At 38.2% G+C, this 27,015-nt stretch overlaps 1 protein-coding gene across 1 annotated transcript; it reads left to right on the forward strand.

Moving 5' to 3' along the window:
• Positions 1-26,423, forward strand: LOC140232207 (uncharacterized). The gene is made up of 12 exons (XM_072312344.1): positions 1-625; positions 1,515-1,640; positions 2,204-2,395; positions 4,635-4,777; positions 6,645-6,822; positions 12,237-12,393; positions 19,025-19,195; positions 19,948-20,023; positions 20,517-20,690; positions 21,850-21,979; positions 22,482-22,802; positions 23,528-26,423. Exons 1-12 carry the CDS (start codon positions 28-30, stop codon positions 23,848-23,850), a joined length of 2,589 nt encoding a protein of 862 aa, XP_072168445.1. The 5' UTR covers positions 1-27; the 3' UTR covers positions 23,851-26,423.
• Positions 26,424-27,015: the final 592 nt, after the last annotated feature.

Raw genomic sequence — 27,015 nt, forward strand, 5'->3', positions numbered from 1 at the left:
ACGATCGATCTCAGCTCTACCAGGGATATGGCTGCACAAGATGAGCATTGCAATGACGGTGCAGAAAGGCCAAATAATGACAGCAAAATGGAAGCCGACCTTGACGAGCAATCCGAGTCTTACAGGAAGATTGAGGACCGTGAAACGGAATCGAAACTGGAGAAAGATGAGAAAGATGCAGAGAAAGTTGGAAAGGAGGATGTAAAAGAGACTGTAGTACAGATGAACGGTGGTGGTGACATCGAGATGAAATTCATTCTTCCGGGCCATGCCCAGTCAACCAACAGCACCAAGGATGCGCTTACACCGAACACCGCCCGGAAGCGCAAGAAACACCTGTTCAACTCCGACGACGTCAGCATGGCCGAGGTGATATCGATCACCGGAATCGAGAGCCTCTATGCCGTCTCCAACCACGACGCGATGTCGCTGAAGGATTGCGACGGGGAGGATGGGGACGAGGAGGCGGGGGACGAAGAAGAGGAAGAGGAGCAGGGCATCGGAGTGCATCACATTTTGGCGGTGGTTCTCGCTCTGGTGTCTGTCGCTATCATCCTGTTGCTGTACTTTTTGGTTCCGTGCCCTTGTGAGCCAGAGGACTGGAATGTACAGCTAGCATCACTGGGTAATGATGTACCTCAACTTTAGTCCATCAAGTCATTGAATAATTGTTGCTGCAGAAATTATTACAGTGTAGTATGCCATCATTGTTTAATTAGCACTTTTCAATATCTCAGCATACCAAGTGTGTTAATTAAGAGAACGATTTTATAATGGAACTGGCACATGATCAGAAAGAAATTTACAATTTAATGTTATGTCAATCTTCAAAAATATGTTGCCAATTTACGGAGCAGGGCCACATTAAAAAAGAAATTGATATCACAGCAACTCTTACTTTCTTGTCTCAGTGACATTTATGGTTATGGTAATGACAAGAATCCAGCTTTCTGATTGTCTGCTGCTGTGGGAAATTGTCATTCCACCAAGACTTCCTTTCCAACATCTGTAACATCTTTTATGACATTGAGCCCTGATCTGGCCATGGTTTGCAATTTAGAGGCTTTTAATAATTCTGTAATCAAAATAAACAATGGCAGATGATTCAATTGATAAAGCTGTAAAGATGGAAGTGATGTTGTAACAATGCTTCTAAGGTATGGAGGAAAACATGTGCTCCTCACTAGTGCTGATAGATTTTGAGAAAAATCATTTCCATGGTAATCAACTTCCCAGTATACAAAGATTAAGTTACAGAAGGCCAAATCATATATTTCAATGAACTTGCATACAATGAAATCGCAAAATGGGTAAGATATACAGTAAGACACAGATAAGATAAATGTTGTGATATCAGCTATTCTTTTTTTTTTTTTCCTTCTCTCACTGTCTTGCAAGATATGTTTATGTAAGCATTGCGTCTGTTTGGGCAAGGGGAAGAATGTAAGTTTTGAATTTAATTCTGTGATAGTTTGCATTAATCATTTTTGCATGTTTTGCTCACTTTTTTGCAGCTTCCAAATCCCCGGTGAGGCTTGTTGATGTGAACAAAGATGGTATGGATGATATTGTCTTTGGGTATGGCAATAGTTTGGACTACAACTCAATTGACGATATGGAGCAGTATTGCTCTGAAAGGAGTAAGTATAATTTGTTCCAAATCACCCCATCATTCTGTAGCATGTCCATGTTAACGAACATCATGGAGTTGATGTTGCTTGCTGGTACTTATACCAAATTTTTGCACACCGTAGGATTGGGCTGGTTACTGGGTACAATCTGGCTTATTGTATGCTTTTTTGAGGCCAAGGAACTATAGCTAAGTGAAGTATATTATTGACATTGTGGTCCTGTTGTATGCATTCATGGTAACTTTACAATGTTTGGTATTAGTAATTCTGTGGTCAATAGTAACCATCGGTGAATTCTTGGCTTTGATTGGCTATCAAAGAGTGTTACTCTGGTAATTACAAATAGTTACAAAGTTACCATAGTTTTATGCAGCAGGGCTGATATAAGACATGAGCTACCAGAGTATATTACTTGGCATGATTTGCAACAACAGCAAGGCATAAAAACTTGAAAGTCATGACCACAGCATAACAAATTGTGTTCATTTGAATATGGCTGCTACACACAGCTTTTTCTCACCCCCTTCCTTTTGTTAAATCCTTTCGCTCTGCCATCATTGACTGCTATCCAGACGTGACTGTGCCTTGCGGAGGGGGCGTCATGGCGATGAATGGTTGGCGTGGCGACAAGCTGTGGGAGGTGCGAACCAATCAGACCATCACCAGCCTTGTTTGTGGCCAGGTGGATTGCAACCAGGACGGACAGAGCGACTGTCTGGCCGCTGGCTATGATGGTCAGATCTTGGCCATAGACAGCAAATCAGGTAAGACCTGACTGTTATTCCGTCAGCAGATGGACAGTAGAGTCAAAGTTATTCAAAACATCTCTTCATTTTGCAGGCATAAGGTACCTTCTTAGTACATTATGTATTCCTTATTTTTATGCTTTTTCTTTTGTTTTTTGTTTTTTAATTGTGACCCTGCTTCACAAAACCAACAAAAAGTTGCCAGACATGGATTTTTAGTTAAGGAGAGATTCTGAAAGAGCAGACTCTAAGCTTTAAAATGATGTATAACTCAATTCAAATGGACTCCCCTAACTTACCGAAATACTGGAAAGAAAGCATGCACTCTGGAAAAGTGTGAACTGAGAAAAGAGGCTCTGAAGTACAGGGTCTATTCCGTGCGATGAAAGGGACAAAACACAGGATGTCAACCACCGGAGCAACAACAATGAAGGGATTATCAGATTAAGCTGAAATTAATCATGTTCTTTTAACACATTATCTCCATGATTATTGCCAACTTTCAAAGCAGTAGCATTATCCTGTCTAAAATAATTTTAAAACCTGAAAGTAAAGAGTGTACAAAAGGATTTCAAGAAATGAAAGGGGGTCACTAATACAAACCTGATCATTTTACTCTCCCCCAAAAAGGGGTTGTACAAAAACTGCTGAAAGCACACCTTTCCCATTCGTGTTATGATCCCAAACTAAAGAATAATGTAGAAGAAAGATAGCTCTTTCAGAAAATTGAAAAACTCAAGATTGACTTTAGTTAACCCATTTCACCCGTTTCGAGTCCTCACGTAAAATCAAGGGGTGCGACTTTATGTTTGTTTTGTGATGCACGGTCACAATTGAAGAAAAGGAGAAAAAACCAGTATGACGTCATGTGTTTAAGCTCTCTTTCGGCAGTGAGCTGAAGATTCTGCTCGAGGAGTATTATCAATATATATGTGGGTATCTGGGATGACATGTTTATGAGAAAACCTTTGATAATTATCTGGAATTTGGTAGAAATTTGAAGTTTACATGTTAGTTTACTTGGTCGGTTTTTTACCTCATCCTTTCTGTGCCAATGGGCCAAATGTGCACAAATTTCACTTGCATACAAGACATGTACCTATGGACAGGGAATTTACATGACATAAAGAGAGTATGTATTAACTGCTAGTTAAATGTGTAGCATAGTGTAAGTCAACCTGACAAACGTATGTATTTTTGCCTTGTTTCGATAGTCCACAAGGTCCACAAAAACATGGGAATCGCGCTCTTGACCATTCAAAAGAGAACAAACTTCAGACCACCATGATTTAAACAGCTAGTGATTTCATTCCAAGGCTTTGTAACCAGAACTAGAAAGCCTCTTTCAGTGTGAGCTTTAAAGAATTTCATGCTTGTGCACCCTTTGACAAGCCCACTGTAGTTTTCAGCAAGGTTAAGAGTTGCTAGTTCTCCAGTGCTAGCTGTGTCTGAAAACTTGAGGAATGGAACAGTGGATCACTCCAGCAAAAGACTATTAATAGGCAATCAAGCAGAACTGGGATGCAGGGGGATTAGAAACTTGATAATAGAGTCAGTCATGCATATAATAAATTCCCCAAAAGACCAAAGACAGTTACTGTAAGCTGATTTGTGGAAAAGCAAGCATGTTGGACTCTGCCATGAGCTACAATACTGTAAAAGCAAAAATACTGTGAAACATGATATTTTTGCGAGTTGCCTCTTAACATTCAATGCATATAGTGCAGAAAAGATCTTTAGCATGCATTTTTATATCCTGAAACTAGGCTCTCGCAAAATTCGCAATTTATAATCAAAGTGCATGCTTACATTCCTCGTTTTACAGTATTCACATAATATTTTTGTGCTGAGGCCAGATATGATAAAAAGGAAATTAATTTAATGTTTTTTATTCAGTGCAATCAAAACATCTGTTGTATTAAAACAAGTTAAAAGATATGCATGCTTTTATTTTCGCACCAGTTTCTTGTCATGCAAATTTTTTCACTTCTACAGTATGTTGTGCATGTAAATTTGAACATTGCACTCAGAAGGAGGCAAGAAGACATAAATGTGGCACATAGTATCTATTTGAGTCAAATATGGAACAGGGAATTAGCTGAAAGTGATCTTACTTAAATCTTTTCTTGAGGATGGTAAGCTTATGTTTAATTGAAAATGTGCCTGCAGTAACAAACTGCCGGAATCATATACTGACTAGGAAATGATCAAGAAATATCATAGTATCCTGATCCACTCTTTATCCTGCTCATTTCAGGTGATGTCCTGTGGACGGCAGACCCTGCGGTGACTGTTCCCTACTGGTCCTACTACCAGCCCCAGGTCCTGTCCCAAGATCTGGATGAGGACGGGGTTCTGGATCTAGTGGTCACTCACGGTCAAGAGATTGAAGATGACCAAGTAAGTCAGTCACATCTGTTTTTTAGAATATGATGAATATCTCATTAATGTTATGAACATGAGATGTCATAAAAACCATATAAGATTTTGACTTCACTGCTGTGTTTCTTTAGCATTGCATGCACATGCTCTGTTCAGCTCAGTTCAATACAGTTTTAATAGAAATGTAATTTGTGAGGCATTATGTCCTGATTTCATCAATAAGCAGTTTTCTTCTTTTTTTTTTCAATTGCCAAACGAGAAGTTGTATATGGCATTATGTTTCATTTGATGAGGGCTGTCAATTGTGCTGTCGTATCTTCTTGTTTCTTTTTTCCTTTAAAGAGAAGCTTAACAGGACTGAATTTCCTCAACATTACAGTAAGAAACAAAACTGAAGAAGAGATTTTTCACAGAGCTGATATACATGTGTAAGATGGACGATAAAAGAGCTGTAAATTTATCATCAGCTTTGTCTGTTCTGCCCCCATGTGGTCACAGTGGTTATTTTTGTACACATCCTCAGACCACTATGTCAACAGTGTAATCAATCTTGCTAGACTACTCAAGGGCCTTGTGCACGACTTGCAATTTAAAAAGCGAGGTCGGTGCTCCTGGGTCTGACTTTGTGTATAAATGGGATACAAGATATTTTGTCTGGTATCAAGCAAATACTGTATATAATGCTAGTAGCAAGCAAAGCAAGCATTTGTCATTTACAAGCTTCCCGAGGAAAAATCCATGAAATTTGAATACAATGTAAGTGTGCTGGCTTGCTACCCTAGTAGTGTTTTCTTTTTAAAAGGTATCTATGTAGACAGTTGCATAAAACTTAAGTACATTCATCACATTGCTATTAAAAAACAAGCTCAAAATGGAGGGTGATAGCATTGTGGATCAGTTCATGGTCATATGAGATCCAGTGAGTTCAAAGGTCAAATGACAAATTCCTTCTATAATCTCTGTCCCGACACCAGGTACTGAAATATGCCTGGTACTTCTTTGCCAGGAAGTATGATTCAGTTCTGACATTTGTCAATAACACACAAAACGTTGATTATGCACAAGCTGTTTGCACTCTTTATGCTTTCACACAGAGATTTTTTTGGCAGTAGTATACGATTATGTGAAACTAAAAGTATAATGGTTATCGTACCCCAGATCTTTGCCAAAACATGGTGTCACAGATCAAACTTGAAACTTGACATATTCACTTGAAACATTTATACTGTCTGTGGTCATTGATCATTTGATCTTTGTTGTGACGTCATCACAACTATGGCCACCGTGCCTTCCCTACTTGAAGTGTAGGGCTGAATTCATAGCCCTTGTCATTTGATTCCCCCCTCCCCTTTGGTCATAAGTCTGTAAATTTGAGATCTATCACCTCAGCCCCCCCCCCCCCCCCGAAAAAAAGAAAAGATAAGCTTGCAGACATGCAAACTTTGATGATCTTGTCTATTGGAAAATATCAAGATGGAATGATAGTTTCACAGCATTCACATTTGTACATCAGTTTTGTTTTGTTTTCTTTTCTTTTATTTGTTTTTGTTTTTGTTTTGTGTATGTGGGCAAAATGCAATGATTGCCAAGTCTATGAATGTTAATGCCTTTAATATGTCAGTGATGCCTTTATAATAGCCCTGGAGAGAGTTAACAAAGAAACACACCTAAAAGAAATAAAAAAACAAGGTCATGGCAAAACGGCTGCCACTCTTGCCCAGCTGATCGCTTTCTGCCACACATGAAAGACTGTTCATACAGTTGATGATTGCTTGTACCAATACCTCATGAACACAGTGTAGATAGCTAACATTACGTACAAATTGTACATTTCTTTGTTGGGAACATAGCTCTAAAATATTGTCCTCTTGTCTGTGCCCCCTAGGTCAATGCCACAGAGCCGGGCAGGCTGCTGCTTCTGTCGGGCAAGACAGGCCGGTCCCTCGGGGGCTACCTAGCCATGCCTGATGCTGCCACAACAACTTGTCCTCCTGTTGTATACCAGACCACAGAGGACTCCCCACCGCAAGTCGTGTTCGGTTCGGGCACGGCAAAATCTCAGGGTGTGTGAAAAAGCAGTCTTGTGCACTCTTTTGTTGATAAACAATTCAATCGTATCGATTTTACTTTCATTATTATTTTTCATTATTTATGGCAATCTCTCTGTGAATGCATTACTTTGCGCTTATATCATGAAGTGTTTGTGGGTTTATGTGTGTCCTGTGTATGCTATTCATGAACTTGCAGTTTTGTGTGCTTTCACAAAGTGTAAATTTGCTATCATATCTGATATTTTTGAGCCAATGTACACAGTCTTGACTGATTGAATAAGGGAACCAATGCATGCAGAGAATTATTCATAGGCATGTTTTTGGCATAATGTGTTTGTTGTCATGGAGCTGTTACCCAGTAGACCACAATTATAAAATGATAAGAATTCTTTTTTTTTTTCTTACATTCTCTTTTTGTGTTGTGCATGTCCCTGTGCTGGCATGTGTCTCTGAGAAAATGGCTGCACAAAAGTTGTGATAATTTTACAATAGTTCTTGAATTGGTAGATAAATTGTGAAAGGAACAGAAAGACAATGCCTGAACGAAGCTGCGCCTTTGCAGGTGTTGGTTTGAAGTACACAAGTGCTTGATGGAACAGTAAGAAGTGCAATGTCCTATTCAAAACTTCACATATTGTACATGCTGTGGGTTTGCAGCATCTTTGTTTCAGTGAATTGTTCTGTGATGGTCGATATTCACAGAATTGACAACTCTTGATGATATTACCTTTCAATGTGCTATTATACAAATCTCTTGCATAATCTCATTGTTGGAGATTGCTCATTTTTATGCCTCCGCCACGAAGTGGTGCCGGAGGCATTATGTTTTCGGGTTGTCCGTACGTCCGTACGTACGTCCGTACGTCCGTCCGTCCGCTTTCGTTTACGCGATAACTTGAGTAATATTTACTGGAATTTTACCAAACTTGGTCCAAGTATGAAGTATGATAGGGCAATTATTTGATTAGATTTTGGGTGAAATCGGCTAAAAGTCAAAGGTCAAAGGTCAAGATCAAATCATGAAATTGTATTCGTTTACGCGATAACTCAAGACTGGGTGGAGCAAATTTCACCAAACTTTGTTGGAGGATGATGTATGATGGGACAATTACTTGATTAGTTTTTCAGTGAAATCGGACAAAGGTCAAAGGTCAAAGATCACGGTCAAATCCTAAAATTTATCTGTTTACGTGATAACTCAAAACTGGATGAAGCAGCTTTCACCAAACTTGGTCCAAGGATGATGTATGATGGGACAATTAGTTGAGTAGATTTTAGTGACATTGGCAAGAGGTCAAAGGTCAAAAGGTCAAGGTCAAATGCTACAAATGTTGCAATTTCCCCCATATCTATGCAATGCCTGAAGGTATTTTCTTGAAACTTGGTGTGGACATGTACTACTGCGTAAAGATTCTCCAGAGAGAGTTTCATGTCATAAGGTCAAAGGTTAGCTGAAAATGTTGCAATATTACTTTTCTCGCAAATGGTTCGATGTATCTTCGTGGAACTTGGTACATATGCATGTACTGTCTCTCAGGGATTATCTAGGGAATTTAGGGGTCATGGGTCAATAGTCAGGGGTCAAAGGTCAAGGTCAACTCCTCAAAATTGTACTATTTCCCTCATATACTACTATATGCAATGCTTGCATTATTAGTTTCAAAACTTAATACATGCATTACCTAATGGAGATTCTGCGGAAAATTTCCAGCCAGAAGGTCAAAGGCCAAAGGTTAAGGGTCAAAGGCCAGGTTTCAATGACCCCCCCCCCCCCAAAAAAAAAAAAAAAAAAAAAAAAAAATCTATTTTGTACCGTCATCACACTCTTTCTTCGTACCTTGGAAATTACTCAATGCATAAACTTCCCCAAAATTCCCCAAATATGTGTACCTGCACTCTTAGAAAATTATAGCAAACCCAGTTCAAAACATTTCTGACAAACCTGTCATTTCAATATTTTGCCAGTTATTTGAAACTATCATGGATCACACATTGTGAAGACATTGTACTATACGCCTATTGGGAGAATCATGCATTATGGCGGAGGCATCAGTCGCCATAGCGACATTTCTAGTTTCTCTTAAAATGGGATATTACTTTTTTTTTCATTCCTTCAGTGTGATTCTTGATTGTAAATTCCACCACTTGCAAAATAGTCCTTTTGTTGTATGTATTGACCATTAGTCCCTACTTTACATTAATTTTACATTACATGATTGTATACTTGCAAAATACACTGTACATGTTTGTATTTTATAGAAAATGGGAAACACTCCTCTATTGTAAGTCAGGAAGCCAAGGTCAAGGTCAAAACTGATTCAAAATAAGGTTCAGATTGCATCAGGGAGTATCTATATCTCCCAAATGTTCAGAGACATCCATTCAGCCAGGCCGTGGACTCTGTCCCCAGATTACTTTTAAATGTTACACAAACCTATAATATCACTGTACCAGGGTAATTCTACCCCTGTCTTTTGTCCAAAGTTTGTCCACACCAAGTCAAACAGTACGTCATGGACAGACTTCCATGGAAATGAGATAAAATGTGATCCAAAGATAAGATCCAGTGCACAGCTGTCTGAACAACAAGTAACACTGGATGCATTCCGTATCATATGCTCAAGGATTCGAAATATTTTCGATCTTGTAATAGATATCAATGAAAAAGTCATTATTCTCGGATATGATATAGGTAACAAAAAGATGAAATTAGTAAACCTTTTTTTGAATTATGCCCTATTCACTGTCTACAGGAATTATGTCAGAGAACGCAATGAAAGAAACAAATGTTTGTTCAATGTACATCATTTAATAGAAGATTTGAAAGCGGAATTAAGATTTTATATCAGTTTGAAATGCAACCAAACAAGATTCGATGATATTGGATTAAGAAGAATACGCAATTATTTTGGTTGGTACCATTGATGTACCCTTCAATTATTTTTTTTTTTCCTGTCATAATGATCATGTTGAACGCCTTTTGGATACTTGCAGATAATGTGATTGTAAATATGCGAAGATATGTGGAAAAATAAAGTACCTCAGATGAGGAAAATAGAAAAAAAAAATATGCTCAAGGAAATGCACCACAAATTTGCATGAGTTGAAAACATAGAGATACTGATAAAATAGGCCAGACTGGAGGCAAAAGTGGAGGCAATACAGTATGTAGAACCCATATTCTGTGTTTCCCTTGGAATGACATCTTTCTCCATGGCTGACAAAGTATTTGAACCACAACCCTCTGATTTCAAATAGTCAAGAAAGAAATGTTTACAGACAAGTACGGATGTAAAATCCACAGATGTTATGTAGCAAAATGAATTGTAGCAATTCTGACGTTAACCCATTACATGAGAGAACTGTATGTGCTTCATTCGGGCTCTATTGGAAATCATTGTATCACAAAAGGCATGAGCATTAAAAGGAAGTAAAAACAGCTATTGAAAAGAGTTTGCCAAAATGTCTACTACCGGCTCTGTTTAGCTCATCATCAAGGGGATGGTAATCTTTGCTTTCCTCTCACATTGAACTTTTGTTCATAATGGGATATTTCAGTGACATTTGACTGTATGTTTCTTATCTTCTTGTCACAGACTGCTTTATAGATCCTGCATGTGTTTGCACAGAGGGTGGGATCAATGCAATTTAGTGTTCATATAACTGTCTGAACTTGCTTTATCTGTACTCAGCTAGCTCTGGTTTCCTCCTCATCTGTTAATTCACAAAACATGTTAAATAGATTAATATTTTGAATTGCCATAAAATGGAGAAACTAATGAGTTTCAAAGGTTTGCTGAGTGATCAGATTTTTTTTTTCTTACTTCTGATGTTCCTCAGGAAGTTTGTTTACTCTAAGTGTAAAAGTCAATGCTGGGTTCTCACTGTCGTGCGATCTGCTACGCATGCCATGATAGGCCATAAGTACATAGCTGATCGTGGAATTCTCTGTTTGAGTATCTTCTATTGTGATTGAAATTATGATCTGAATCCTGGAGTAATTATGGCGATACTATGGTATTAGATCTAATCAGATCATATCAGATTTTGAGGTTAGTCGAGGCAATCTTGATTGTAAAAAAAAGTGTTGGACAGATCAAAACTTGTCTATGATCAACGTGATTGCCACAACTTACCTCAAGGTCTGACATCACTCCACAATTCATATCATGATTTCAGTCTTGGTGCCAGTTGTGATAGACATTTATAAACAAAAATTCCACAATCAGCTAATAATGGCCAAATGTGTCAAGTGCATAACAGATCACACGACAGTAGGAACCCTTATCCAGCTTAACATGAAAAACCCAATTCACCTGGCATTCTATTTGTTCACATTGATGAGGTTTTTGTCCGGAATGAAATTGTGAAAAAGGAACAGTCCTTAATGATCTCCTCCCATCAGTTTGAATGCCAGTAATGATTTCCATGCTTGGTATAATTTCATATACATGTAGATCTATAGAAAGTCAATTCCAATGAAAAAAGAGTGAGCCCTAAGGTGAAAAGTGGGGCCAACTTGTTAGGAATCATGTGTCACTCATGTGAATGCCTGTTCGTCACCTTCAGTGGTGTTATGAGCAGGTCAGGATCATTATGCATGTCTTGTCATATCAGCAATATCCCCCTGTAGTGTGGTGTTACTCACATTCGTGTCTGTCTCTGGCATACTTGATATGCTTATGTTGAGTTTTCCTTCCATCTGCATGCCCCAAATTGTTGTTATAACATGGTGTCTTTTGTAGGTACAGATACATGTATATGTTATATTTGGCCCAGGTATACTACATTAAGTGTTATCTGCAAATAGATCAGATACCAAGTGCCATTAATTTGTAGCTTGAGAGCTGCGAACTCATCTAGATTCTCTCAGACACTTTATGCCATAATCATGACCAGAAGTTGAGATCTTACTGGTCAGTATTTATTCATAATATATCATAAGTTATAATGCAAGAAAGGATCACTTATCTTTATGCTATCTTGTTTTGCTCATGGTGCAGGATTCATTTGTTGCGACAACCAAAAATAAAAATAGAACTTTATCATGCTATCTTTTCGGTCCAAACACTCTATTCATGTTTCCAAGATCTTAGAAACTTCCAGTAGCGCTTGGTATGCAGGGCTGTTGGTCCGGCAGGGGTGTCTCGTGAAACCCTATTACTCGACCTGTGGATGTCATCTGGACCACACCCACAATTTTCTCTGCTCCTTCTGTGCCAGGCCAAAGTTTGACAGTTCTACCAGTGATATAACAGTTTATATTTTTAACTTAGAGGCACTGTGGAAAAAGGTGCTTTGATATTTTTATGTGTCCCTGTTTGTGAAGATCCTACTTGTGGTAAGTTAGTGAAGGCATGGATTCAGCCGCAAGTTACTGGAAGTCAACTTAATTTATCGATAAACCTTCCTTACTTTCTCCCCAGGATCCATGTGGATGGTGGAGTTGGATCAACTCCTCTGCCACGTCACTGGCACGGACTGCACCTCCGAGGTTCAGTCATCAAACAAACGACGCTCAATCCGCCGGAGTGTCACCTACCTCACCAACAACTCACAACTTCCCGTCACTGAAATATTGAGGTAGGAAGCAAATTAAACTAAAGAGTCACGTATCAGCACGATTGAATATTGTATTAGCTGTTATTATCGCAAGGGTTTAATTTTTGCAAATTTTGCGAATCACTGTTGGATCGCGAAATTCACAACATGCAAAAAATGTTGCCATACGCTATGCTAGCCATGCATTTATGATAGCTTCGGTGCTGATTCACGAAAACAACATCTCGCGAAAATGTCTTTGACTTCCTAATTCGCGAAAATATCTGTAGGCGTACAGTTTATACAGTACGCGAGACCCATTTATCCATGCAACTAGTTTAATCTGTTACCAAATTTTCTTCAGTCTGTCTCTGGTGTTTCTTTTCACTCTCTCTCACAGTCTAAGCGTACTAGATTTGATGATCAAGAGAAAAAAAAACAAACCTGACAACAACGAAAGAGAATGAAATGATATGAAGTGACAAGTGTATGAAGTCTCAATGGAAACAGGAATACTCTATTTGTGTCTTTCCTGTACTGGCAATTCAATTACAGTTTATTCAACTCACATCCGTCTGGGTGGTCCACTAGGGGTTTCAGCATGTCGCTTCAACATGCTTAAATTCTTGTGCAGCATCCTCAACTCTCGAACAACATCCTCCAGAATTTTCAACAAGCTCAAAATGAAATGTATTCAAACATGTGAGAAACTTGTGCAAAGCATAAGAAACATCAAACTACCATGTACTTTGATATGGATGTGTGCAAAACATGAAAGAGAGAACATTGAATCTACGTAAGCAGCACAAAGAGAAATAAGCTGCGAAATATTGTGTATTACGTGCTGTGCTGTGCACTCAGCACACAGAAAATTTCTGCAATATTCTCAGATTCTCAGCTAGCAACATGCTCAAATTTCAAGTTGTGGACCACCCTGATCCATGAAAATGGTTAAAAGACCAAAAACATATTGTATCTGACATAAAAACAAAGGTATACAATGCAATGACAATATACAAATGTACAATACACAGTCTTAAAGGGTCAAGTAACATGTTCATGGCACACTTAAAGATTAACATATTTGTTCTTTTAAGTCCTTTATCACCCTAGATATTTTGTTCAAACATGGCTATTTATATCTGACATAATTTTCTCTGACTCTGACTCACTTTTGTTTTGTCATATCATTGCATCATCTATGTATTCAAAGGTCACAAATGTGGAACTTGTTAATCAATAACCTTGTCACCTACGATGTGTATTGAAGTTCATTTCAGCACTTATCTGTACAATATTATGAAGTATTAAACCTTAACTCTTGGCTCTCCATTGTTTTAATTGTACATTGATACTTAAATAAATAAGAGTAAATGTGGACCTTGGCTTTAACTCTTTTAATTACTTCTGCTCACGCAAATAAAACAATAACTTGATTTTGGACGAAAAATCAGATTTGTGTACTCTAACAGTCAGTCCTCAGCACGTACAAAAGTATGCTAATGAGCCGATCCGGCAAGATTTATTCAGCACTTTCGTTGACGATCTTTGCGTTCGAAAGGTGTCTCGTCGAGCGAGATTTTGCGAGACTTTGATAGGGCTATGGTTTTCACAGTATAGCGACTTGTACATACATTCGTCATGGCTACAAGTCACGGTAAATTGTTCTCCAGACTTTGATCTTTATTTTGATACTAAATTTGCGTATAACATCGGATCTTATCATGACTATATAATCAGTTGAATTTGCGTAAATTTTACCTGCTTTTCACGGGAGATTTTGTCGTCTAAAGTTCTTTTTTGGTTCCTGACCGGATTAAGAAACTGTTGTTTCTGATTTTGGCTTTTTCGTAGAGAGGAAACTTAGATGCTCATCATATATTGGAGTCAAGGAGACGCAAGCATGATTTATACTAGTTTTTCCGTTTTGAAATGTCTGTAAAATTCACTCCTAAGCCGGAAGTATGCTCCACACAAAGTGTACAGTGGCGCGAAAGAGCTCTCTCATTGGACAGTGCTTGCATTCAGCGCTTGAACTACACGCGTGCCAAGAGACCGCAAGTGGCATGAAACCGTTATGTAGCAGCGTAATGACGTAATGCAAGCGCTGAATGCAAGCGCTGTCCAATGAGAGAGCTTACTCTTGAGATTGCACGGTTTCAAGCTGATCAGCACTGACATCGATGTATATTTTACTGGTTCCTGACCGGATTAAGCAACAAATTGTCAAGATATTTACATGGATACAAAGATTAGGAGATGGACTACCAAATAAAGCATTTTCATTGAGACGCAAGGTGAATTTGGTATTTTTTTGACGTCTTGAACGTGTACTGCACGAATTACTTTTTTCATCATTTTTCAAGCTCAAATTACGCTATGATATTTTTCATTTACAATAATTCGAGTAACATGTGACGATAGTTTACATATTTTCCTTGAATTTGATACCAAATTTGTGAACATAAGGTGTATTTTTGTTGCCGAAAGCCCAAGGACAAAATCCCCTTACGCAGCTTATTACGTATGCCAGCCTAGAGCGGGCTTGCATACGAGTTGAATAAATACGAGCGAATTATCGGACTGACTGCTAAAGTCTTTTTCAATATATTGAATATAAACCCTTCAAAAAAAGTTTGGAAATCTGAGTTTTATCAATCATTTCTCATCTTTCCTTAAAAATGATTTATTTTTGCTTAGTACCACACAAAGATTGTTTAATTCTCTTTAAAATGATACCATACATGTTATGATTATCGTATACATGGAGGTGCAGTGCTTACAAATATGAGGTAAAGTCAGAATTGAAAAGTTGCAAAATGGCCCAATTTTTGACGTCCGTAATGCAGTTTCCTCGTGATGAGTGAGTTCCCCATTTTTTCTTTGGTGTTCATTCACTGTAACATCAGCATTTTTATGGAGTGAAACATGCATGGGTTCAACCAAACAGATAAACACACACAAACACACACACACACACACACACACACACACACAAACGATCATGACTCAAACCATTTCATCTCACAGAACCTCGCCACATTAACCGCAACAAAGACATAAAGAGGTGAAATGGCATGGTCTTGATTTTATTGGAATTTCATCTTTATTTTGTCTTCATTTTGTCATTATTTTGTGTTAACTTTATGTTTACTTTATCTTTATATTGTCAATGAACATGATCGGGGCTCATCTGGTGAACGAGCCAAGTGCTTGCACCACCGCCTGGCACCGTGTCCTCATACTGTTGATTAGCGTCAACCAGTATCTGACGGTGTCCTGCCTATGTTGTTGCATTTGTGACCCTCTTCCCTACAGCTCGACCAAGTTGATCCCAAAAATGTTCTATAGGGTTGAGGTCGGGGCTGCATGAAGGCTAGTCCATTTCTAATGATGCCCTCTCTCTCTCTCGAGAAAGTTGTGCACATGTCTCGCTCTATGTGGTTTTGCGTTGTCATCTTTTTGAAGCATCTCAGCTTCAATTTGCCCCATGGCACGGGGTTTTTGAACATTGCTTACAAGTGGCATGATGTACAACCATAAAACTTGATTATCTATCAAAATTGCCTGGTATGCCACCACTGAAAACTTGAATGTGAAGTTAAGATATCTATTGAAATTTGCCTTCATGGCTGAACAGTTGAGAACAAAAGACATAACACAAAAAAACATGTTCTTTAAGTACTTGTCACGACCATTCTCATTCATAAGGACAGTTCTTGTTCGTTTTGCAACTTTTCAATGCAGACCTTATCAGACACTTTTGAGTACAGTTCTTTACTTGATAGCATACTTATAATGAGTAGGATGTCATTTTAAAGAAAATTCAACACTCTTTCCATTGATATCAAGCATGTATTGTATATTGTATAGTGCTTACAGACTGGAGAAATTTACAACTGAAGTCAGATTTCCAAACTTTTTTTGAAGGGTTAGCACCTTGAAAAGAATAAAAAATACTGCAAACTGCAGATTTGTACTTCTGTGTTGTACAGTGTATATCTGCATGGTACAGTGTATTACACATGAGGGTTCTCTTGGTATGTTATGATCACTGAAAAACAATGGTCCCATTCCCAGGTTGGAGGTGATTATGATTTAAACAATAGTGCTCTTTCCTTCTCATGGCACATGAGTGAAAAAGATCAGCTTGCTTGAAGGGAGCTCAACGAAACATGTAGAACACTGTAAAACGTGCCAGCTGAAGTATTAAATTCAGTTCTCTACCTGACACTGTTTGTCTGGTGTGTGTGTGTGTGTGTGTGTGTTTTTGTTTGTTTGTTTTGTTTGTTTTGTTTAAAGAGATTGATTTAAGTCAAGCAGTGAGTGTGCAGCTGGTGTTTGTCATGTCTCAAACCAGTGTCTGAGATTAATTAGTTAATTAATTTCATTAATTAATTAAATTGATTCATTCATTCATTCATTCATTCATTTATTCATTCATTCATTCGTTCATTAATTCATTCATTCATTCATTCATTCATGTATGTCTCTGGCCATCTGTCCATTCTTCCATCCATCCATCCATCCATCCATTCATTCATTCATTTACTTATTCATTCCACAATGTGCTGACATGATGCCCTTTCCTTCATGCTACAGAAGCAATCATATGATGGCTTGAGCCATCATACATGAACACACTGTATAGCATGTGTTGCAGATTCACATCTGGTGTGTACTTTCCTCTGACATAACAATTTTGTCAAGTCAAAACTCACAAAATAATTGTATTTCTATGGTATTCGTGAAGGTATCCACCTACATTAATTTCAAATGCATTGAAAGTTGTGGTCTTGTAAAGGAATCTACTCAGATCTGAATTTGACTGATCATCCCTGTTGATGTCCACAATATGTTGTGTATCATATTTACAACACAAAATATGATTTCGTTCTCTTGGGGGCAACCAGATGATGTGTTCGGTATTCAAATAAAAGAAGTAGAAACAAATTAGGAGAGTTGTTTCTAAGCTTGCTAATTTTTTATTTCTTTTATTTTACTTTAGCATTGCATTTAGTGTAGGCTACATTATTTATGTGCATATTAATTTGATACCTGATTCTTTTGTCAGTGAAGTTGATTGAGAACTGCTCTTTAGGGGGTTGCAACAGATGGTTAATAGATTGAGTCACACTTAGAACCTGTTGAGGACGGACTGATTTTGGTACAACACACATTTCCCATAGACACCTGCCCGAGTATACTTTGGACTCGTCCTCAACGGGTTAAGTGGAGGAACTCTACCCATTTTGATACTTATGCAAGATGAACTGTCATATTGCAGTTCTCATGTGATATTTATTATTATGATAACAGCCCACAAGAAGAGGCTTACTGGCATCATAGAGCTACATGTACATTGTAGCTCCATGCTGGAAGTAATCCTGTTGATACTGAGGTGACTTAGCCAATATTTTCCTGCTGACTGTGCCATTTTCTACAGTTTAAAAGGTGATTCTCTTGTACTGGTACTTTTTTAGTTGCTGGTGCTGTTCACAATCAACAAGTCAGCGAGTACCAAATTGCAATGTTTGATTGTTTGAAGCCCAGTAGATCCAAAGTCTGAAGTATATGTTTGCCTTTCCAAATAAACTAAGGCTGCTCTTCCAGTAGTAAGTGATAACTATCAAAAGAAAAAAAAAAATCAATGACTATGCTCAATATTTAGTGTTGTCCCTTCAGAGCATGTAACATGGCTTGACATGTGGCAAATATTTTCCAGTGACTATTGTAGGGCATCTACCCAGCTGGTGTTGACAAAAAGAGTTCATATTCCATATTTTATTCAAGAATCATTGAGCACAAAGTTTCATCATTTAAGCATAGGCCAAACAAAGTATAACTCATATTATTCTGCTGGTTTCTGCAATTACCTGTAAAATTTGGCCGAGGGTTATGTTTTGAACTGGCGTTGTACCATTGACAAATTAAAATAAACAAAACAATTTGTGAAAATGGACACTTGAAGGTGATACATGCAGTCCAAGGTGCAGCCTGTCTTGCAGCACTTTTAGATGAAATACCATTTTTTTCCCCTCTTTTATAAAGCCAGTCTATGTAGAAATTTCATGTGGATGAATTCCTTAGCAATATGGACTTCCTTGATGTATCAAAAACACTCATGCAATCTTTACTTCACATTGTTCTATTTCATCTGGTTCCAGTCAGTTATTGTATTTTCATGAATTTCACTAAATAAATCAATATGGAATACAGAGTCTACAAAAAGAATTAAATTGATAGTAAAGCAAATCAATTTAGAAAGTAAGACAAGATGTACATGCAGAGTGAAATATTGTACAAGGTGAGATATCAAAGTTTTATGACTGCAGACAGATTTAGATTAGTTTTGTCCATGTTTTGTTAATGATGTCAAGAGTAATATGAACACTTGTCTGTTTTATATGAAGATTGCTTTGTGCTACTTTGATATCTCAGCCCATTTCTAAACCAATTTTAATCAAATAAACTTTGAATACCTCTGAGGATTTTTTGCTTGTTAACATTTCATAAAATGGTTTGTAAGTATCTCGCAAAAAGTTACAATCCGAATTCTCACTTCATCCAATACTATACTATCCTTTTTATTCTGTCACTATTATTACATGTATTATTATTATTTATTTTTTTATTATTATTATTATTTTAAAATTGTGTCTCCCTCCTGCAGAGGAGATGGAGTTGGTTTCCAGCAGCCAGCCATTGTGGCAGACATGACCCAGGATGGGACGAACGACCTCATCTTGACCTCCGCTGATGCCCGGGTCACTGTCGTCAACGGCACCAGTATGCAAGAGCTGTGGAATGTAACAGACTATGCGCCATCTCATGAAGTGCTAAGGTAGATTCTGTCCTGCCGTTTTCTTCCAAGAGAACAATTCAAAAATACTGTATACGCCGAATATTTCGCAAGGTTTTTATTTTCGCCAATTTCGCGAGTCTACCAGTCAGGTACTATTCGCGAAATTAAAGACATGCGAAGATAATTACTCTGATCCCAATATGAATTTGACGCACACGTATACATTTCTCTGTTTAGTACAGTACTCCACGATCACGAATTGATAAAAAATAAAAGATAAAATAAATAATTAAATAAATAAAAAATTAAGAAATCATTGGGAAGTCCCGATTCACAAAAATCTAGAATCGCTAAATATGTGGCGTATACAGTAATTAATTTAAACTTGAACTTTAACTTAACTCCATGACTGAGTCTATTTGGAAGGCAAGCAGGCATAGGTACTACAAAAACTGATTCTGGCCCCATGGTTCTTACAAAGCTGCCCAGTTTTTAACATATTTAGCATGCAAAATGACTGAGAGATAATTGAGATGATTATATTTATCCATTTTTAAGTGATTCTCAAATTGGCAAGACATTTTAGAAGATAAAAGTTCCCATTTCTCTCTCACATTTTCCAGACCAAGGAATTATGGCAGTTACTGAAGTGTTCCTCGTGTAATATAGCATTGAATTTCGGAGGTGCCACTTTGAAGATGATAACTTAACCGTTTTTGCAGTAATATTCCCCAAGAATTGACTGGTTAAGTGGACTAAGACCATTTCCTTTCCCCTTTGTCCATCCACAGTTTGCCAGCTCCCGGTCACTTCAATGATGACAGCATTCCAGACATTCTGCTTCACCTGAGTGCTATGGACAATTCGGCCGATGCCCAGGATGTGGTAGGTCCTGTTCCTGTCTTGTGGTCCAGTGGGTGTTTTACAAAGAATTAATGTTAATCTTCGAAGTTAGTTGATCTCAAATCAAGTGAAATTATGGTATGCCATTGGTTTGAATGCAAACTTTCCATTAAATCTCTAGATAATGTTGTCATTACAGTATTATAGAGTTTTATGTACCCTTCTTGCTCAGTATGCAGTTAAAGAACCCTTTTCCTCAAAAGTAAAAATCTTACAAGTGGGAGTTTCTATCACTTATTTTAATGGGTGAGAAATGCCAAGTTTTGATGAGTTACATATATCATTGAAATGCTTTGAATCTCCTCTCCCCAAATTTGACCTGCATTTACTGTAATTTGGCAACTTTCTCTTCTGTTTGTGAAGCAAGGTTTGCATTTTTAGATTTGCTATAATATGTCTTCAACTGACCATTATCCATTCACTTTCTCCACTGGTCAACTCATGCTGTCCCTTCCAGGTCATCATTCTGGATGGGAGGAACGGCAAGGAGCTGTGGCGCACAGTGAGCATGCCCGGTGACCTTTCACCCCTCATCCCCTCCCCGCTGAGCCTCAAGATGGACGACTACAGGGATGCCTTCACCTTCTGGCTCCGGTCCCAAGACGAGGGAGAGATGACCACCACCACAGAGGTATCTTACTCGCCACACTACAGGAGTGGTTCCCTACCCCCTTTTCTTCCTTTTCATTTGAACCCCAGCTGAGATATGATTATACAAGTTATTACAACAGAATCTCATTATGCTAGAGTCACACACGGCCGGGTCACAAAACAAATTTGATCCGAGTGAAAATGAGCCGGATTAGTCCCGGAATGGAGGGTAATTTATGTTACAATCACACACGGCCGGATTACAAACCGGGTCCATAAGGAATTAAAACCGTATAGACCCGGTTCGAGCCGTAGAGACCCGTATCGAACCGTATAAAAATCCGCTCAATAAATCCTTAACTGAATCCTTTTCGACCCCTATCGACCCATGTCAACCCGCTTCGACCCGTACCGTAAACCTTGTCATCATCCATTGCATAAAAGCAATGCAGTATACCGCAAGGGTCCATATAGTTTTACGCTGTGGGTCGCAGTGATTCGAACCAGGTCAATTCGGATATCAATACAGAATTGAAATCCGTGAGAAAATTTTGAACATGACCAAAAAATTTTCACCGCCGTATCGTAGCCCCCCCGGAATCCATCAGGAGTTGACACGGGTTACGATGTGGGTCTCTACGGCTTGAACCGGGTCGATGCAGTTTTGATTCCTTATGGACCCGGTACGAAATCCAGCTGGGTGTGACTGTAGCATAATAGAGAGGCCGGACATGACAAAACTGTCCTCTAACAAAAGGTAATTTTGCAGGTATGAACTGTTCTTGCTTCTTTGTTTTTGTACCGTGATATAATGAGAAACCTGGTATGATAAAGGTGGGTGTCATGGTTTTTTAGGTCTTTGTTAAAACAAGGTTTCCCTGGATATATCTACAATATGATCTTGCAGCCATAGCACATGTGATTTATGTGTTATCTGTGCACCATATGGCTGTTGCAGAAACTGTCCATGGATTGATTTTACTCTTTACAGAGTCAATACAAACATGTTAGATGAATTGAGAAGTTAATTTCTTTGCATTTATCTGAGGATGTATGGAATTTGAGAAAACTTGCAAATTTTGTGAGATATTTTATGATGTACTTGCCAATATTGCAATAAAATGACTGGTTATTTCCACCTGTAATTACCTGTAATCTTCCAATGCACCTTGTGTTCCCTCCTGTCTCACTGCCCACAGGCCAGCGGTGGAGACTGGTGCTCTGATTTTGCCGCCTCTCTCAGCACCCTACGACTGGTGATCATGGACAGAGATATGGCTTTCAGTCCTGCCGTGCTGCTGTCAGCATCCTCCTACGTCTACTACAGCAGTACGTATACACTGGCATTTAGTGTGGACTACCTATGCACAGAAATGGACATATGAATCACTCCTAGAACCTGTCCCAGTTAGTGAAGTTCATGGACACACACTTACACTATTCTGCCACAAATACCCCTTCATCAGTAATGTCAGTATGAGTCTCATTTTGGTGGTTTTGGAAGGCAAAAGTTAATCCTTTATCTTTAGCTGAATTGGTTCTTTCTATGTCTGTTGTCAGAAATAGTGTCATGGGTGCTACCATGGTATCAGTGTTATATTGATAAGATAGTCTGTTGTGATTTAAAGGCCAGTGTAGGTGTAGCAGAGGTTTATTGGTGCTGATCTTGATGTATTTATTCCCTTTGCTTTCTTGCAACAAAGGTCAGAAAATAAAAAGAATAAAGTGTTGAATGCTTTGCATTTCTGTAATTAGTTTCCAAACAATTTGGTTCCTTTTGTGTGTAAGAACTAGACTTCTTATCTAAGCTGTCTGTACTCATCTCTGGTAGATTCATCAGAGGGTTCCTCCCCAGACCCCATCTCCACCAGTGGACCGTCAGTAACCACGGCAACAGGCAGTCACTTGGCATCATCATCAGTATCGCCCATTTCCACTGATCCATCTCAAACCACTGTCCTGGACATCACATCCATGTTGAACACACGATCAGACGCAATTTCCTCCCAGCCCTCCAACTGGACATCTACGTCACCGCCGCCGTCCTCTGCATCGTCGACTGGGTCCACAGGCAGTGCGAGGAGACGACGAGATGTGAGCCCACATCCTGGGGGAGGCTGCTACCAGATGATACCAGCTGTGACCAGCACAGGTACTTGTCTGTCTGTCTGTCTGTGATCCTGGAGATTTTGTAATTTGATATTCACACAGAGATTTCAGTCTGGGCTTCAGTGTTTGCTTCGTTTTACTTAACATGTTCCCGAAATTTAATTGTAGATATTAACATTCATGATGGTGATTTTATGTTTATTCGTCTTTGTAAAAGTGACACAACAATAAGAAACCCAGCCCATCTTCTTGTTGCCAATCTTTGTATCATTTGTGGATACTGTATCACAACAGTTTACCCTACTATACACAAGCTTACAATTTTACTTTCTGTTTAAGCTGTATTTTCACGAAGGCTTAATTTTTGCAAATTTCCTGAGTCACTGTTGGACTGCAAATTTAACAACACATGAAAATATTGCCATGTGCTAGCTTACCAGTGCACTTACGATAGCCTCGGCATCCATGTGCAAAAACAACATCTCGCGAAAATGTCCACGACCTCCTCATTCATGAAAATATCTGTACGTGAAAATAACAGCTTATACAATAGTAGGATGAGGATGAATCAGAACTTCACAGCCACATAACATCAGAGTAAAACAAAAGGTCCTGGCCCATTATTTAGGATGCATAGAAGTTACAATTTGTTGCTTGTCTTGAGGCATCGTTGCTTGCAGCTCATATAGCGAGGATTTATACTTGTTGAATACAGTTGAGCAACACCATTTCATTTCACTACATTCTTTCTCACACTGTGTTGTGTAGGTGTCATAGGTGATCTGGATAATGATGGATCATTGGAGCTAATAGTTCTGGTTAACATGCTGTCCACGGAAGAACGTAGTGACCAGTCCGTGTCCTCGACATCCGGTCCTCGGCAGCATCTCGCCATCCACCGATTCTGGCTTGAGGAGGCAGTGGACCAGAAGAATAGGCCCAGACTGGACCCCACCAAGACCTACCTCGATCCCGGCGTGGGGAATTCATCCTTCAGTGGTGACCTCTTTGGCCACTTTGACCTCATGGAGACCAATGTCCAGTCTTGGTGGGGTTATATGGGTACAGATGGGAGCGGGTGGTACATGTAGCAAATATGATACATGTATCTTCAAGGCAGATTCTACTCCAGCATTCAACAGTATGGCTCATAGTGTTACATGAACGTATATTATGTGCACACCATTGGTATCAGTGAAAATGTCTATGTAACTTTGTTTATTTCGTGTGAGTTGAGGTATTGCTCTGTTGATGATATAAGACAGTGAGTTTTGGTTGTTGTTTTTTTTTTTTTTTTCTTTTTGGTTGAAATGTAAGGAGTCAGTGCTTGTTAGCTAAAAGTTTGGAGTTATTGAGCATTACTATTGCTTTGTTATTGAGCATTTTGGGGAAAAATTGTCATGGTACAATATGTTGTGTGCAGTTTAATCATGATGGGCATCTTGTATTTAACGTGTGGTTTATTGAAGTGGGCATCAGATTATCTATATATTTCTCTTTTTTTCCATGTATGCTCAGAGGGAATTGATGTTATACTGTGGTGGTCTTGATTAACTAAAACACATGAGATGATACCTCAAGCATAACTGCACTGTGTAATAAGAGAGAAAGAACACAAGAAAAAATAAAGGAAAGAAAGAAAGAAACAGGGAAACTGAAACCTAGCAGTATTAGCATGTTCATCAAGTGAATGGTTTCTTACCTACTCTCAAAAAACAAAAAAACAAAAACAAAAATGCAGAGATTTGGATGCAGTATTATATTTCAAAGAAGATATTCCTGTACCTGTTGTAAGAAGGCCTCAAAGTCAAGTCCTCCTGTTCTTTTGATTTCTCCTGAAGATGACAGTTACTGGCCGTTTTCTGCAAAAAGTTGTTCGTGTTTTCATATTATATCTCAAGATTTCCATGGTTTTACCAAGTCCACAAATAGTTTGAATTTGTGTTCATGGTGTGGAATAATCATGTTGTCTGTGTAGCTGTCTTTCATTGAACTGTAGTGGAGATATTGTTTTGTGTTGGGATGAAATGCACTGCACACTTGGTCTTAAAGAGGTCTTTAAAGGTAGGGAATCCCATTTGCATGCCTTAAATGAAGAGTTATATAAATACAGTGGTACGTTGAAGAGAGTATCATTTTAGAAACTCCCATAAAGTATTGAAAGTGGAAGGTAACATTTAGTACATTTTTATTGACCGTAAGATTTTGAATTGAATTTTTTTCGGGGCTCACCGTAAATTCCAGTACATTACTAGGCTACCTTTGCAGACCCACGCACTGCATGTGTGTCTATCATGTATATTTTGTGAAGAAAGTTCATCAAAACTTACAAACATTTCTATATACATTCTTGCCACACACTCTATATGTTATTACATCAGCTCTTATACTTTTAGATTTGTGTTTATAGATAAAAGATACAGAAGACTGCAACAAAAAGGCTTAAGTGTGGCTGACACACAGAACTACTGAGTAGTTGAGTTTTGTGCATTATTCAAATTGTAGATAACTGTTGACTTCCAAATTTCTCAGCAGTGGCCTAAACAAGTCCCCTGAGGTTCATATTTAATGTTTTGCTGTATTTTGGGAGGTCTGTAAAAGGTATCCCCTACCTTTAAGCCTGCTTTTGAATGTACCGGTAGTCTTATCTTGCTGGTTAATTTATCTCATGTTGTAAGGGGGATTATTTAATCAAAACAGCAAACAACTTAATGGCCAAAAAGTTTGAATTATTCAAGGCAAGATAAAACATCAAAATACTTGATCATTCATAAGCAGAAGAGAACAGAAAAAAAAGTATCTGTATGATTTACATAAAAAATGTGCAGGAGACTTTAATCGGACATATGAAGCAATTGGAATGAAAGGGGTATAAAAAGGAAGATGGAAATAAGAGAGATTACTATAATCCCTCTTTCCTTAAGAGAGAAGCAAATGAAACATCAAACTTGAAGGCACAAAGGAAATTATGCATCACAAGGTAAAAGGAAATGAGCTTGCTGCTAAACAGCACCCTTTTCTTAGTTGTCTTTGCTTAGATGAATTGCATTTGAAAGGGTATTAATAGTTCACCCCAATGCCGTTTCTTCTATTGACACACCCCCATTGAAAGTGAATGTAGTAGGAGAGATCATGCAGAATTTTTCCGCAAGGAATAGTTCATTTTTGTGAGAGGATAAGGCATAGTGTCTTTGTGTACATTCTCTTTTTAATCTACCAATTTTTTCTCTGTTTCTTGCACTTTCTGTATTATTTTAGAGAAACTGTCAGTTGTCATAAATCAGTTCTTACCAGTTGAATCTTCAATTCAAGGAATGGCTAGAAATCATGAGTTCTGGGGCTGACCCAGGGAAAGATGAAAATTGAATTAAGAAAAGAAATAATACTGCAGCAAGAGAGCAATATATTGCAATAATACATATATACAAAACAGTCATTTCTTGTATTTTTGATTATCATTGAAAGTATTTTTCCAAATAATTCAAAAGAATCCAACAATAACATTTACATCTAAACATATTCTATATTTATAGCATGGAAGAATCTTGCTATCACTTGTCATGAGCGGTGTGGCAGCCTTTCTGGTGTTGGAGTGGATGATAGAATAAATATATATGCAAGAAAAGAAGATTACCTGTATGATGTGATGAAATGGTTGTGTCGTTTCATATTCAGTTGGAGAGTTTATAATATGGTACTGTAAAAGTGGAAATGTTTGTGCAAGTAATTTTTTTTTGTTTGTTTTTTGTGCTGAGCCTGGTAAGATAAAGCTTGCCTGTTTTTAATTACACGAAAATGTCCACTTTTTCAGTATCATTCAATTCACACTGACACATTGACACATGGACCAAAGGATCAAAAAGAAATATAATTCATGTTTATCACAGAAATTTATCTTTCCATCTACAGAACTTTTAGCAGCAGCTATGTCGATGAATAATTGACCTGATTTTGATTGATTTGTGGTACTGTATAAAATATGCTGTTATTTTTGCGTACAGATATTTTCGCGAATGAGGGGATCACAGACATTTTCGCGAGATGTTGTTTTCGCTAATTGATGCAGAGCTCTTCATAAGCGCACTATTACCTAAGCGCACAGTGACATTTTCGCGTGTTGTTAAATTCGCGGACCATGTGTGATTCGCGAAATTTGCGAAAATTAAACCCTCGCCAAAATAACAGCTTATACAATATGCATTTTACAGCAGAGAGAAAGGAGAGAGAGATAGACAGGCAGATAGGAGAGAGAGAGA

This window comes from Diadema setosum, chromosome 8, assembly GCF_964275005.1.
Source record: "Diadema setosum chromosome 8, eeDiaSeto1, whole genome shotgun sequence".
NCBI classification, from domain to species: Eukaryota; Metazoa; Echinodermata; class Echinoidea; order Diadematoida; family Diadematidae; genus Diadema; species Diadema setosum.

Bases quoted from the DNA above. Each gene is read 5' to 3' on its own strand.
- LOC140232207 (XM_072312344.1), top strand. From the start codon at position 28: ATGGCTGCACAAGATGAGCATTGCAATGACGGTGCAGAAAGGCCAAAT. The intron at 1,641-2,203 runs GTAAGTATAATT...ACTGCTATCCAG, and splicing joins GCAGTATTGCTCTGAAAGGA to ACGTGACTGTGCCTTGCGGA. The intron at 6,823-12,236 runs GTGTGTGAAAAA...CTTTCTCCCCAG, and splicing joins GGGCACGGCAAAATCTCAGG to GATCCATGTGGATGGTGGAG.